This window comes from Dermacentor andersoni, chromosome 2 (assembly GCF_023375885.2).
Source record: "Dermacentor andersoni chromosome 2, qqDerAnde1_hic_scaffold, whole genome shotgun sequence".
In the NCBI taxonomy this organism is placed as follows: domain Eukaryota; kingdom Metazoa; phylum Arthropoda; class Arachnida; order Ixodida; family Ixodidae; genus Dermacentor; species Dermacentor andersoni.
Window position 1 is genome coordinate 103,495,395 of NC_092815.1, and position 12,261 is coordinate 103,507,655.

At 45.9% G+C, this 12,261-nt stretch overlaps 1 protein-coding gene across 4 annotated transcripts in view; it reads left to right on the plus strand.

Annotated features, from left to right (window-relative positions):
* Positions 1-9,752, plus strand: part of LOC126541512 (transcriptional coactivator YAP1-like) — a 187,788-nt gene extending 178,036 nt beyond the window's left edge. For 2 of the 4 annotated variants that reach the window (XM_050188299.3, XM_055076699.2), the window contains 3 exons: positions 441-678; positions 1,748-1,854; positions 5,817-9,752. In XM_050188299.3, the coding sequence (XP_050044256.1) occupies positions 441-678; positions 1,748-1,854; positions 5,817-5,897 (426 nt within the window). In that variant the 3' untranslated portion in view covers positions 5,898-9,752. The remainder of the gene's footprint in view (positions 1-440; positions 679-1,747; positions 1,855-5,816) is intronic. The other 2 variants (XM_050188301.3, XM_050188302.3) reach the window with 2 other exon arrangements.
* Positions 9,753-12,261: the final 2,509 nt, after the last annotated feature.

The following is a 12,261-nucleotide window of genomic DNA, read 5'->3' on the forward strand; positions in this document are numbered from 1 at the left end:
CAAAGGTAATTTTTTTTAATAGGTATTCAATCTCGGAGCTACATATGAGGTTGAGATACTGTACTGCTGCAGTTTGAATGAATTTTGAATGCATGTAGTTTTCTTTGTCTGCTTCAAAATTTCGGTGCATGAGCTTATTTGCTTTCCATTCTCATTGTGCTCAGGAGTGGAACACCATAACCACTGAGAACATAGTCACAGTTAAAGCAATTTCCCTATGACCAGCAGTACATGTTGGCATACAATGGCAAGGAACTTTAGGAAGCTTTCATGCTATTTAATGGGGAATTGTTTCAGCTAAACTACAAGTGCCAAAGTTAGCCAAAGCTTAGGAAAAAAGAAGTGAGATTGAAAAGGCATAATTTGATTGTTGCATTAAGATATCAACCTTACTTTGGCCAGTTCTCTTACTGTGCATCTTTTCTGTATATTGTGTGTAGGAGATGATGCTGCGACGTACGCTGACAGAGGAGATCCTCCCAAGCCCAACGTCCCCTACCGCAAGTGATGTTGCAGGGGTGGGCCCTACGACAGACCCTTTCCTGGGTGGAGACTTCCACTCACGCCAGGAAAGTGCTGACAGTGGCCTTGGACTGGGCCCAAACTACTCGCTACCACATACCCCAGAGGATTTCCTCTCCAGTATGGACGACAGCATTGACGCTGGACTCAATGATGGTATGTCATTAAAGGCCATGTGCTTCCCTTGTTGCTGCCTGCCTTTTATTCACCAAAACGTGAGCTTACTTGGTAGTGTTGCTGTTAGGAACATCCTTAGTTGGTAGGTGGCTGTACGGGGCATGCTCCGTTCACTGTGCTGTAATGGCGACACGCTTAATCATCCTTCAATGCACATGCCTCACAATGAGTAGTTGCACTAGTGTGATGATTTCAATATTTGTCGCATCTATCAGTATACACAACATGTTTCTCAGCCTTTAAGTACTCATGGAGCTCGAAAAGACAACTCTGGCTGGTCATCCACACACACCTTCTGTCACTGTCGCTAAAACTGCCTGTGAAATTCTACATGGGGAAAGGTCCCAGCAAGGCCAGTCTAATGCTAGAAAACAGGTCACTAGGGGCAGCAGTGGGCTGAAGGAGACCGTCTGGGAGCGAGAAAGGTTTCTTGCGATGTTGGCAAAGTTCGCAAGATGCAACATAGCATCCGACGGATCAATATAAGCTGGGCCAGACGAACCGCCATTGCACATGGTCAAAAGTATGAGAGACACCCGAGTGTCCGGCGTTTGGGGTAGCGTGAGGTTGTGTAAGAACTATGGAGATCTTGCGAACAACACGGAGTTGAGCTCTCTAGGTAGAAGCTGCCCGTACACCATTAGAAATGAAGGTAAGCTGCAGAACAACAAGGAGTAGATCTCTCTAGGTAGAAGTTGCCTGTATACCATTAGAAATAAAGACTCTAACATTGCTGCTTACTAGTGTACAATCTGTGAAGAATGCACATGCCACATGTATTTATTAGAAAGTTGCAGGGAATCATCACATCAGCTGTTTCAAGTAAAAAAAGAAAGCAGTTTGTATAAGGTACTTCATCCAAATGGCATTGTGTGGAAGGAAACCCACATCAATGTTGAAATTGTGGGGTTGGTTGTTGGTATGGGAATCATTCAGACAAGCGACTACAGGTTATTTTCAAAAATCCAAGTTTCATAATTAAGCGGTACATCTGTATTGATATCCTGAACTTAGCCTTTTCTTCTTACTTTATTTTTCATTTCCACAGACCCCAATCACCAGAACAGTGAACTGAGTTTAGATGGCCTACAAGGCACGGGCATTGACCTGGGGACTGAGAACATGGACTCAGATGATCTTGTGCCCAGTTTACAGGTGAGTAATAATCATTGATTTAGTGTATTAGACTGTGAATTTATACATTTTGCCTCCTACCATGATAAGAATATCCAATAACACAGCACAGCCATTGCATATGTAATGTGACACGGTTATCATCTCTCACCTAAAATGTCAAACTGGATTGCTTTTGTGAAGGCTGTGTAACACTACAAAGGCAGGCCAGACACTTTGAGAGCGCAGATCTTAGGCGCCCGTTCATGCATTGAAAGCCTGCCTTAACGTCAGCGCAGTCGACAGAATGAATGAGCGCAGTGCAGCAAAGGATGAAAGATGGTGATAGCGAAGAGAGCGTGAGGAGGAAAACGAAGGAGGAGGGTACACCAGAGCATGAAGAGGAAATCGGAGGAGGCGGGTATAGCAAAAGGGTGTCGAGGAAAGTGGAGTGTCACACAAAACGTGCTCTACGGCGGTGACCTGCCATTAGGTGGTGCTATAATAGCATGCACCATCACCTGGTCGCTGATAACGTCGGGAAGCGAGGGGTCGCAGCTGAGCACCTGAACAAGAAAACCAGTGTAGCAGGCTTCTAGAACCAAACTGCGCATGCCGTACTTGTGCATCAAGCATGCGCTGCCCATCTTTATATTTCTTGTCTTTTGCATCTGGCACCAAGGTGCCGGCTAAGAGCGCCAACCTTAGTGTACCCGTGTTGTGGTGTTGGTGGGCGCTACAGGGCCCTCCACCCAGACAGAACGGCGATATGGCGAGTTAGTGTAACTGCGTTACGAAAGGGTCCGTGGTCAGTCTGAGTAGTCGGCGTGAAGGGCATCGAGTCACTGCCACACAGCTCAGGCGGGCGGTACTGGGTGCTACAAAGCAGATGAGGTAGTGAATGAACACACGCTGTTAGGAGGAATGAGCCAAATTGGCGAGACGATGGTTGGCGTATGCGTCTTGAGGACGGAGGAATGGCGAAGCTTGCTAGTAAAATGGTGCATTGACGGTGCTTCCGTGGGTGTTGTAGGAGGTTCACTACTGACATCACCGTTGCACGGCGCACAAGCAATTCAGTCGAAGCGCTGGACGGGCCACGATGAATGCGTTGCAGGTGGAAGCGGTGCACTTTGTTGGGAGGTGAAAACGATGCGGCGCAGCTGGCGACCGGGTGCATCATGAGTGAGCTACTGGCTGGCCGGGCAAAGTGGAGCTAAGGCTCGTAGGAGTGTCTGGTCGCTTGGTGAGGACGTTTAACATGGGATGCAGCATAGCTGGTGAGACGAAGCTGTGAGGCATACAGCAACGAGGCATGAACGACCGCGGGGTGACACAGGTGAAGATTTGGAAGGGGTCGGCAGGTTGAGTGACCTGTGCCAACAGCGCTGAGGATTGTACTGACCGCTGCAGTTATGGCTTATTTGATCTTGGTGGACGCAGAAGATCATGGCTTGTATCCGCGGTAGCGACAGTTGGCACGGTCTGAGGTAGCGGAGTCTCCAAGGTGCAGAGCTCTCGTGCTTACTTGGAGGCTGGTTCAGCGGACAGCATGTATGGATCGTGCAGAGGGTCGGTCGGGGGCCAAGTGGCAGGCGCGATGTTGTTTGAGACATCCAATAGCATGCTGTGCGGGAGCCAGTGTTGGGTTGGCGACATCGCCACTGTCACATTCCATCGTTGGTGGCAAGAAAGGCGATAAAGTGGCTGGTATCATTGTTTGCTGATACCCTGGACGAGAAGACTGTGCGTGTACTTGCACGAAAGAGACTCCTGCTGAAAGCTAGGGACTGCATATGCAGGTAGTGCATCTGTCAGTCGATGAGACAGTATTGTGGCTGGTCGATGGAAGGAGGCTGGCCTGATGATGATGGCATACGGGCGCAGGAGGAGGTGCACTTGATGCTGGCCGTGAGGGTGTTGGCAGAGCTGAGTCGCATACCATGCGGTCAGCCTCGGCAAGAAGGCTTAGAATTCAGCAAGGCCTGTAATAGCTTGCCATAGAGGTGCGAGCCAGGCGATGGAAACGTGAGGGAAAGTTGGAGGTCAAGTGGCAGGATGTAGAGGAGTTAGAGACTTTGAAGTAGTCACTGGAAAAACACTTATATGAGTTACAAATTCAATATCTCGTGACTCGTGTTCTAGGTAAGGCAGAGCAATAAGGTTGGTCTTACTGCATTCCTTAAATCACGCAGAAGCCATTGATTCCTATTTAGCAGTATCTAAGGAACAGATATTTTGCAAATCATTGTAGAAGACAATTAAAAGGAGCTTCCATAAAATTTGAACCAAAGGAGATAAATGAAAATGAACCTTACATTTGAAATAAGCCCAAAACATTACATATATGTCGAAGTTTTCGGCACTATACCTCGAAGAATGGGTTATTAACAATTTTTGGTCTAAGACCCACGTCTCCCCTTAAATTGGTCGCAAATGGCCAGTTCATGATAAGTAATGTGACTGTGTTTTGGACAAATGTGTAGCTTACCAGTACAATGTGTAAAGAACTAGGCTTTAGTCCAAGTTGCTCGTAGTTGGATGCATGTGCTGAACTACGTGGCATGGTTATTTGTGCTGTCAAAATAATGGTGTTACCAATAGAGGTGTGTAAATATTGGTAAAGATGTGGAAAGTGATAAATAAAGTCTGTTTAATTACAGCTTTTCTGATATGTGAATCTTTTTTGACTAATCAACATCAACCCTTCTGAAGTCATCAAGGCTTGCCTCATTTCACTGCTCTCTATCATTCTGACCCATCAGTGAACAGAAGCAGCTGGTGCCTCCAACAGTGCCAAAAATCTCATTCACTTGCATACATTTATTAATATAAGAGCTTGACACTGTACTACATGTTTATTGCAATGCAGCTTTGGATCAAGAGCAACAAACTAAAGCAAACATAACCCTGTGGGCCATACCAAGAAGACAATTTCACTGATAGGATTTATACCTAGGCCACTTGCATTAGAATCGGGCACCGGTAAAAATTGAGAACTTTGCCGTGCCATTCTAAAACTGGCAAACAAGGCAGCAGTGCTCAAGGAAAGGAACCATGCGAACCATTAGTGCTTGCTTGTATACACCATGGCATAATGCCATTTGATCTTCACACCGTATGAAGTGTACCAGCTATAATGGGCAAATCTACCAAGTGTTTGAAAGCAGGACAGTGCAGCATGCCCCATTTCTCAAAATTCTGCAGTCAATGACAACTCAAGAATGAGAAGAAGCTCCTCTCCAAAATGTGATGCACCCGCTTTCCATTCCTCCACATTTGAAATGGAAGTTTCCTTACATCTCGCAGAGACATAGAAGGGAAGCTGCTATTGTACCTCAGTCATAAATAAGCATGTTGCAGTCAGGCTGTCGGGCACCTATAATCAAGAAAGGCTAGCACTGCTGGCACTTACTGTACAAATTCATGCACAAAGTGCAAAGAATTGTCACAGTGGTGAGTCAAGCAGGAAATAAGATGCTCACCTGGACATGTTGCTGAAACAGCGTAGACCTTTGCACCGAGTAGTAGGCCTCAGAAATGCACACAGAAATGTTGGTGGCGCACGGTGAAGGGCTCTGCATTGAAAGGGGGCACAGTCTTTGCCCAGAAGCTCATTGCGTACCTGAGCCCGCAGAGACAAAGTGCACGAAGCACTGTGATCATAAGTCAACACAAACGCATCCATGCACACAGTAGGCAACTGAGTGATGGTAATTTGCTGCCATGGGAGAAGTGAACACAAACGCACACATGCACACGCTACAAGGGGACAAATGAGCGACAAGGATTTGCTGGCACATGTGTACAGACTCACGCTGAGGTGCGTTTGTCACTGCATTCTTGACCTGTCACTGACTACAGTTCACGTGACATCTGTTGTTTGAGCCATGAAGAGCATTTTAAATTACTGCAGCCACACTGTGCTGTTTTGCACCCCGTGCCACAAAACCCAGTAGTCTGTGCTCACTGTGCACTGTGTGTTCTCTTCTTTGCTTCCCTAGGAGGAGCTGCAGGGGGACCTTCTGTCAGACATGGAGGCATTGTTAACGTCCAGCAAGGACAGCGTGCTCACATGGCTTTAGGACAGTGCCTGACAACCACTCTCCTTTGCCTCCCTTCTTTTTCTGCCAGCTTTCCACCAACTTCTTCCTCGGACTGTCTCCCTTCTGAGAAAAAGCAGACTGGTGCACTGCCATTGAACTGGGATTCCAGTGGGACAAGCCCAAGTCAAGTAGGCCAAGAAGCATGAACACCCTCTCCATGCCTTCCCGTACCTTGTGTTCCTATTGGGGAACACTTGTAGGCTGTGCAGTTTTCACATTTTAACCCCCAAGTTTGGGTGGCAAGCGATCACTCCCTGTTCCAATTATGTGCAGGATTCCATGTGAGCCACTGCTGTCCACTAAAGTGCCTTACATTAATGAATTTTAGATGCACCCGTTATTGATGAGCAGTTTATCTGAGGTTGAATTTACAGATACCTTTAAGCATATTGACAGGGACAAGTACCGTCCATTCTTGATGATAACTTAGTCTGGAGAAAGTGCACAGTCACTGTATCATCAAGTGTATTGTGTCACGTGAGCTGAACTTACTTTAGACCTGTGTGCCTTATCAACACTGTGTGTGTATTGTCTTTGCAGACGTGCATGCTTGTGTGCCTTATCGAAGTAATGTCTACTATACACAGCTTTTCCCATTGTGGCAACACTATAGTGTGTGAAAATTTGCTTTCTGTGGCAGTAAGGCTGCCGTATATTACCATAACTACTAAATGTTTTCATGCATGAGAACCGTGTCTGCTCTTGCATGGTGATTTTTAAAGCCTTTAACTTTAATGCCCGAGTTTACGCTTTGTCCCCTAGTGTTGTGACTTGGTGCAAAGGGAGGTTTCGGGAGGGTGTTCTGCAATCGGCAAAAGGCAGCAAAAGTACTGCGCTCCAATGCCCCTTCTCGAGATAGAGGCAAGGCTTGCTCAAAGTGTTTGTCTACATGGAGTGTGCCTTGTGCAGCCTTGACTCAGCTTGAAAAGCTGAGCGCAAGGCTTGCAGTCCACTTATTGTGTGGCACTGTTATTCTTGCACATACCTTACGTGATGGGGCAGCGTTGCTAGGAGCCACGAGTGACCTGCATCATCTTTTGAGGGTTTTAACAAACTATTGTCTGTTGCTGTATCAGGAAGTATACCATTGATGTCGAGCAATAACAAGGCCTTGTGCTGCACCCACTGGCTGCGTCTTGTCCCATGGGGCGCACATATTGCACCTATTTGTTCCTATGTTGTTTATCCTTGTTTTCTCCCTGCTCCTTTCTCTGTTCTCTTTTTTTGAAAGAGGAACTTGTATATTTGAGTTAGCTGCATGACTGAGGTTGTCAGCGTCCATTCCATCCATAAATAGAGCTCCTCTCCCTTTGTGAAGCTGTCTGTGACTGAGGAGGGGCAAGGCTTGTTGCCAGAACCTATGGTTAACACAGCAGCTTCTTGGTGCATTGCACTGACTTCAAAGCTCACATAATGGCGGCAGCTTTTCAGTCTGCTTCTGACGTCGAGCACAGACGTTGTTTGAGGTTAACCGGCATAGTGCCCATCATATTTTTTTCTTTTTTCTTGATCTTTTGATTATTCAGCTTAGTACGCATATTATCTTTTTTTCTTTTTCTTGTTCTTCGAGCTGAGGTGCGACGTACGTATGAAGTCATGCCTTATTAGTAGCTTCGTTTTTCTATGCTTTTTATCAGTCTTTAGCAGAGGATATGGTTTATTTGGTACATGTTTTTAGTAGCACTTATAAGCGCTTATTATACCAGAAAAGTAATACTTTACTTGCTTTGAATTCAGCTTATTTTCATTTTGTCAATTGTAACCCTTGAAGCTGGTGGAAAAATTGCTAACCATGGTTCTGCCAACAGTCTTGTTACCAGTCCAGCGAATGTGCTTTTGTGTGCTGGGAGAAAATGTTATTTTTCATGTGTGTATGAGAATCGTCTTTTCTTTTGTTACATTGAGTTCATCCACCATGCGGCAACACATGCAAGAGCATCAGAAGCCTCATGGCTGAAGTCTTGGAGCCTTGCATACGTTACCACCTCTATTGTTTCTTTTACACTTCGCTTACTGATATGGAAACTGAGATGAGGGTTGTAAGCGACAGAAAAAAAAAAAAGAGGAGCCATCACAAACTCCTGAAGACCTGAAAACCATTTTTTTTTTTTTGTGAATGTCATGTAAAGGATGCTTTTGAGTGCCAAACGTGTTTGAAGCACGTGCAATGTAACGCATCGTCATGAGACGCATTGTTTCGTTGTTTACTTCTTGTACACATCTCTTTCGTCCCTTTTTTCACCCTTGTACAGATGTTGTAGCTGCATTTACACAGCCACGATGGACCTTTGCTAAGTACGAGAAATGAAGACAACCTAAGTGCCTTAATCACTTGTGGCACTTCCGTGATGGAAGCCACAAAACAGAAGAAAGATTAAAAAAAGGGGCATAAAAGATGAAATAGGCAATTTCAGGCACAAATGTCCATGTCCTGTTCAAGCTCCACAAGCATTATCCAAGTATATTTTTACTTCTTACGTGCCTTCTAGCTATGCATAAACTCCTAAAAACTAGAAGTGCTGAAATTAACGTGCTTATCTGCTCTTGTTGTTCACTTTTTACTGATTCTGTGACATGTTAGGGTGATCCCAAATGCAAAGCAATAGGTGAGATGACAATGCAAAGCTGCAACCATGAAGCTTGCCTTTTTTTGTGTGTGTTTACAGTGCAACTTAATGCCTGAAAGGATACTAGTGCTGCATATGAGGTGCTGTTTTTGCTCCAACAATCATGCCTTGCATGATTTGCTTTTTGGCGAGCAAACAGACTAAAGCAATGTGTTGATCTTAACTTTTTTTTTTCCTTTTTTTCCTTTTTGTCTTTTTTTGTCTTTTTTTTTTGTCAGCGAATTGTTAACTTCTGCGAAATGACGAGGAATGAAAGGGTCCTCCATCAGTATTAGCGCTTTTGTGGTTTTGGTGATTCACTGACACTTGTCACATTTCGGATTGACGTGTCATCTCATTTATGGTTGTGACTGAAGAAGTACAAAAAAAGAAAGGACTGCTGCTATGTTCTAAGGAGCAACCTAAGGAAAAAGAGAAAAAAATAATAATAAAGCTAGAAAAATGTGAGTCACCAAAGAACAAGTATTATGCAAAAGTCTGCATTTTGACTGCAGCAAGAAGTTGGAGTGGCATTTCCTTCCTCGCATAGCACAGTGGCGTAGCTTTTGTTGTTACATTTTTTTTCCTTGTCCCCTTTTATCTTAGACTGCCCATTCTTGTCGCAAGGCATGCAGTGCAGCTTCAAGGCCTTTTGCTGGCAAACACCATGCCGACAAGAATGTTTGGTGCAGTCTCAAGTTTGTGCAGCTATTTTTTTTTTTTTTCCCTACTGCTTTTTACTGACTTTATTGTGACTGGAAGAGAAATGGAATTGTTGATTGTTTTTAGATGTCACTCGAGGCGTGCCTTATCCGACAAGTGCAATTGATCTTCTGAACTTGGCAGCATTGTGAAGCCACAGTACAGAGCAGCTACCTCTGAATCTGGAAGCAGACATGAATTGCAAAGTGTTTTGTCAATGCTGGCTTGAAGTTTCACTGTACGACAGCTTTTGTTAACCGCATTGCAGGAGACTTGTTGTGATATGCCCATCCCTCCCTTTTTTATGTATATTATGTGTATTTTAAATCTCACTGGTTTTTGGGAAAGGAAAAAGAAAAGGTGATCAGAAATGTGCTCGCAGTCAAAATTTTAACATGTATCTTTTTAAGTGAATGATGTATATAAAAAAGGCTTACTTAATTGCTCCAATATTTGTCATTGTTTGTATTTTTTTTTCCTTATGTTGGCTGTGAACCATGTAAATAAATAATTAATGTTCAAAGAACCTTTGCCTACTTTTATTACATGCTCATACCAAAAAAATAAAATAAAAAAAATGAAAAAGTTGCCTTACGTCAGAACCTTATACAGATATGGCATATTTCTGTTGCTTGTGGACTTTGTTGTTGCTCTTTATGACGCTCAAAGTTAATGAGAGAAACCAGAGCTGGTTTCAGTTTCATTAGAGACTGGTTGTTATGAAACGGTGACAATTTCCCCTTGTCTTCCCACACATTCCTAAGTGTAAACAGAAGTCATCGCTTCATTGGGACACCTTGGCTTTTTGCTTCTTCTTTAATACATTGACACATCTTGTGGTGAAGTACGCCAACAGTTATATGTTCTTGTAGTACTTTTTTTCATGTTTTTTCAAGGGGCGACTTCAAGGGGTGGCTGTGAACCATGCCTACCGTAGTAGTAGAAGTAAACTTTAGTTTTTAGAAATTGAGTGTGCAATGTATTGGGGCACCTCAGTCCAGGAGCCCGCTGGCTGCCTCCCCAAATGCAGAATAGATTTAGGCGACCATGTAGATAAGTATAGTCTTGTGTGTCTTCACTGTGTCCGTGTCAGTGCGCTGCTTCACCAGTAAAGTATGATGAATAATCACCACCTAGCCCAACTTTCCACACTACTGGACCAGGATCCCTTGGTCGTCTTGTGTGGTGGCTGCAATCAGCCACTTGATGGTAGAGGTTAGGGCGAAGGTGGAGCCATTAGGAAGTGTTGGGGGCGTGCTCCCGTAGTACCATAGTAGTGTATGTGGATTATTTGGGTGAACGCCACAAATCCCACACTGCAGTGAGGGGGATTATCTTGACCTCCAGCGGATTATCTGGCCTCCAGCGGAGCAGGTGATGCCCCCCCCCCCCCTTCTCCAGGCCTTTTCGACGAAAACAAAGAAGCCTACAGTGACAGGTCTGCCGGCCGATACACGGCGCTACCTCGCATTCCTCCTCCAACGTTGAATAACGCACCTTATTTTTTTTTTTTTTCAATTCTACACACTCGCCGCTAACACGCCCTCAATCGTTGCCTCGCCTACCCGGATTACTCCCTCACCCCTTTAGAACCCTACCTACATATTGGCGGCGGGGACTTACGGAGTCGCCCTCTGTCGGAAGCGCCTCGCTTGCGTAGTACTATGGATAACGGGGCGCGTTCCTTGTAGGTTTGGCTGTCGGCGCTCAATAAAAATGCCATGCGAGAGCCCTCCTGGACATTTCTGTAAGCACTCTCGAAATCACAGAAAATTTTACTGTCAAAATAATAATCTTGGGCAAACAGAAAGCAATGAATGGTTTACAGAAGCTATCTCTTTACTGAATACGTACAGTGAACGCCCACTCCGCGCGGTCGCCGCGATGGAATCCCCCGAACCGGTTTCTTGCATGAAAGGTAGGCATTTGCTGCAAGCAAAGTATTTTATAAATGATCTTGTAGTGGGTTGCCTGAATAACGAAATGGAACAAAGCAGAATAATGCCTCAATGCAGCGATCACACGGGTTTGCAGCGACCGACTGCGTGTCTACATGCATATCTGCGCACATTGTTTCGCTTTCGCTGTGAGCACGTTTTCGAACCGTGCCGTGAGCTTTAGGCCGCTGCATATGGGCATTTGACTGTACGCAAGCAACCATTGTTGCGTGTACACTATCATAGCTGTTCAAAAGTAATGAAAGATACCGCGTATCGGGTCGCAGTATACCCGGCCCCACCCGATAACACCTGCAAAGGCGTAGCCGAGGCATTGACCTCGAGCTCACCGACTCCCAACTCCGAGAACTGATCGTCACGAAACGCAACCCCAATGCCTTGGAGGTGAAGAGAATAAAGAACACCACAGCCGTGACAATCCTTTTCCAAGGAATCCAAGTACCCAGCTACATCTACTGCGGAGCAAGCATTGTTCGATGCACGCTCTTTCGCAGACACACGGAAGTTTGCTACAACTGTGGCAACATCGGTCACCGCGCGGATGTATGCCCCAACCCCAACACCACGTGGTGCCGGACGTGTGGTCTCAAAACGCCACCAGAAGATCACCAGTGTACTCCTCACTGCACCCTGTGCGGCGGACCACAACCAACCGCCGACAAGGACTGTAAACGCAAGTTTCAGGTCCCTTACATCGTGCGACAGAGACGCCGCCGCAGACGCAACCAACGCGGCCGCAGCCGCTCCCGAGGACCGAGCGGCGCCGGCACGGCGCCGGTCACAGCGAGTCGAGCACCACCTCGGGAATTTCCATAGCGACCACAAGGAGTCGCTCGGTCACGCCGACACACGAGCGCCGCAGCGCCCTCCGCAGCAGCCGCTCCCGCTCCAGGGGGCGCCCTACATCCGGCCACACAGAACTGACGTGGGCCGACCGAGTACGAGGAAAACAGCACCAGCAGCAGCAACGGGACGCTTCATCTACCAGACAGGTAACGCGGTCTTCATTGCCCGAGCATGAGAGCGAGATAGTAACAGCCCTACGACAGGAACTAGCTGGTCTCCGAGCCACCATAC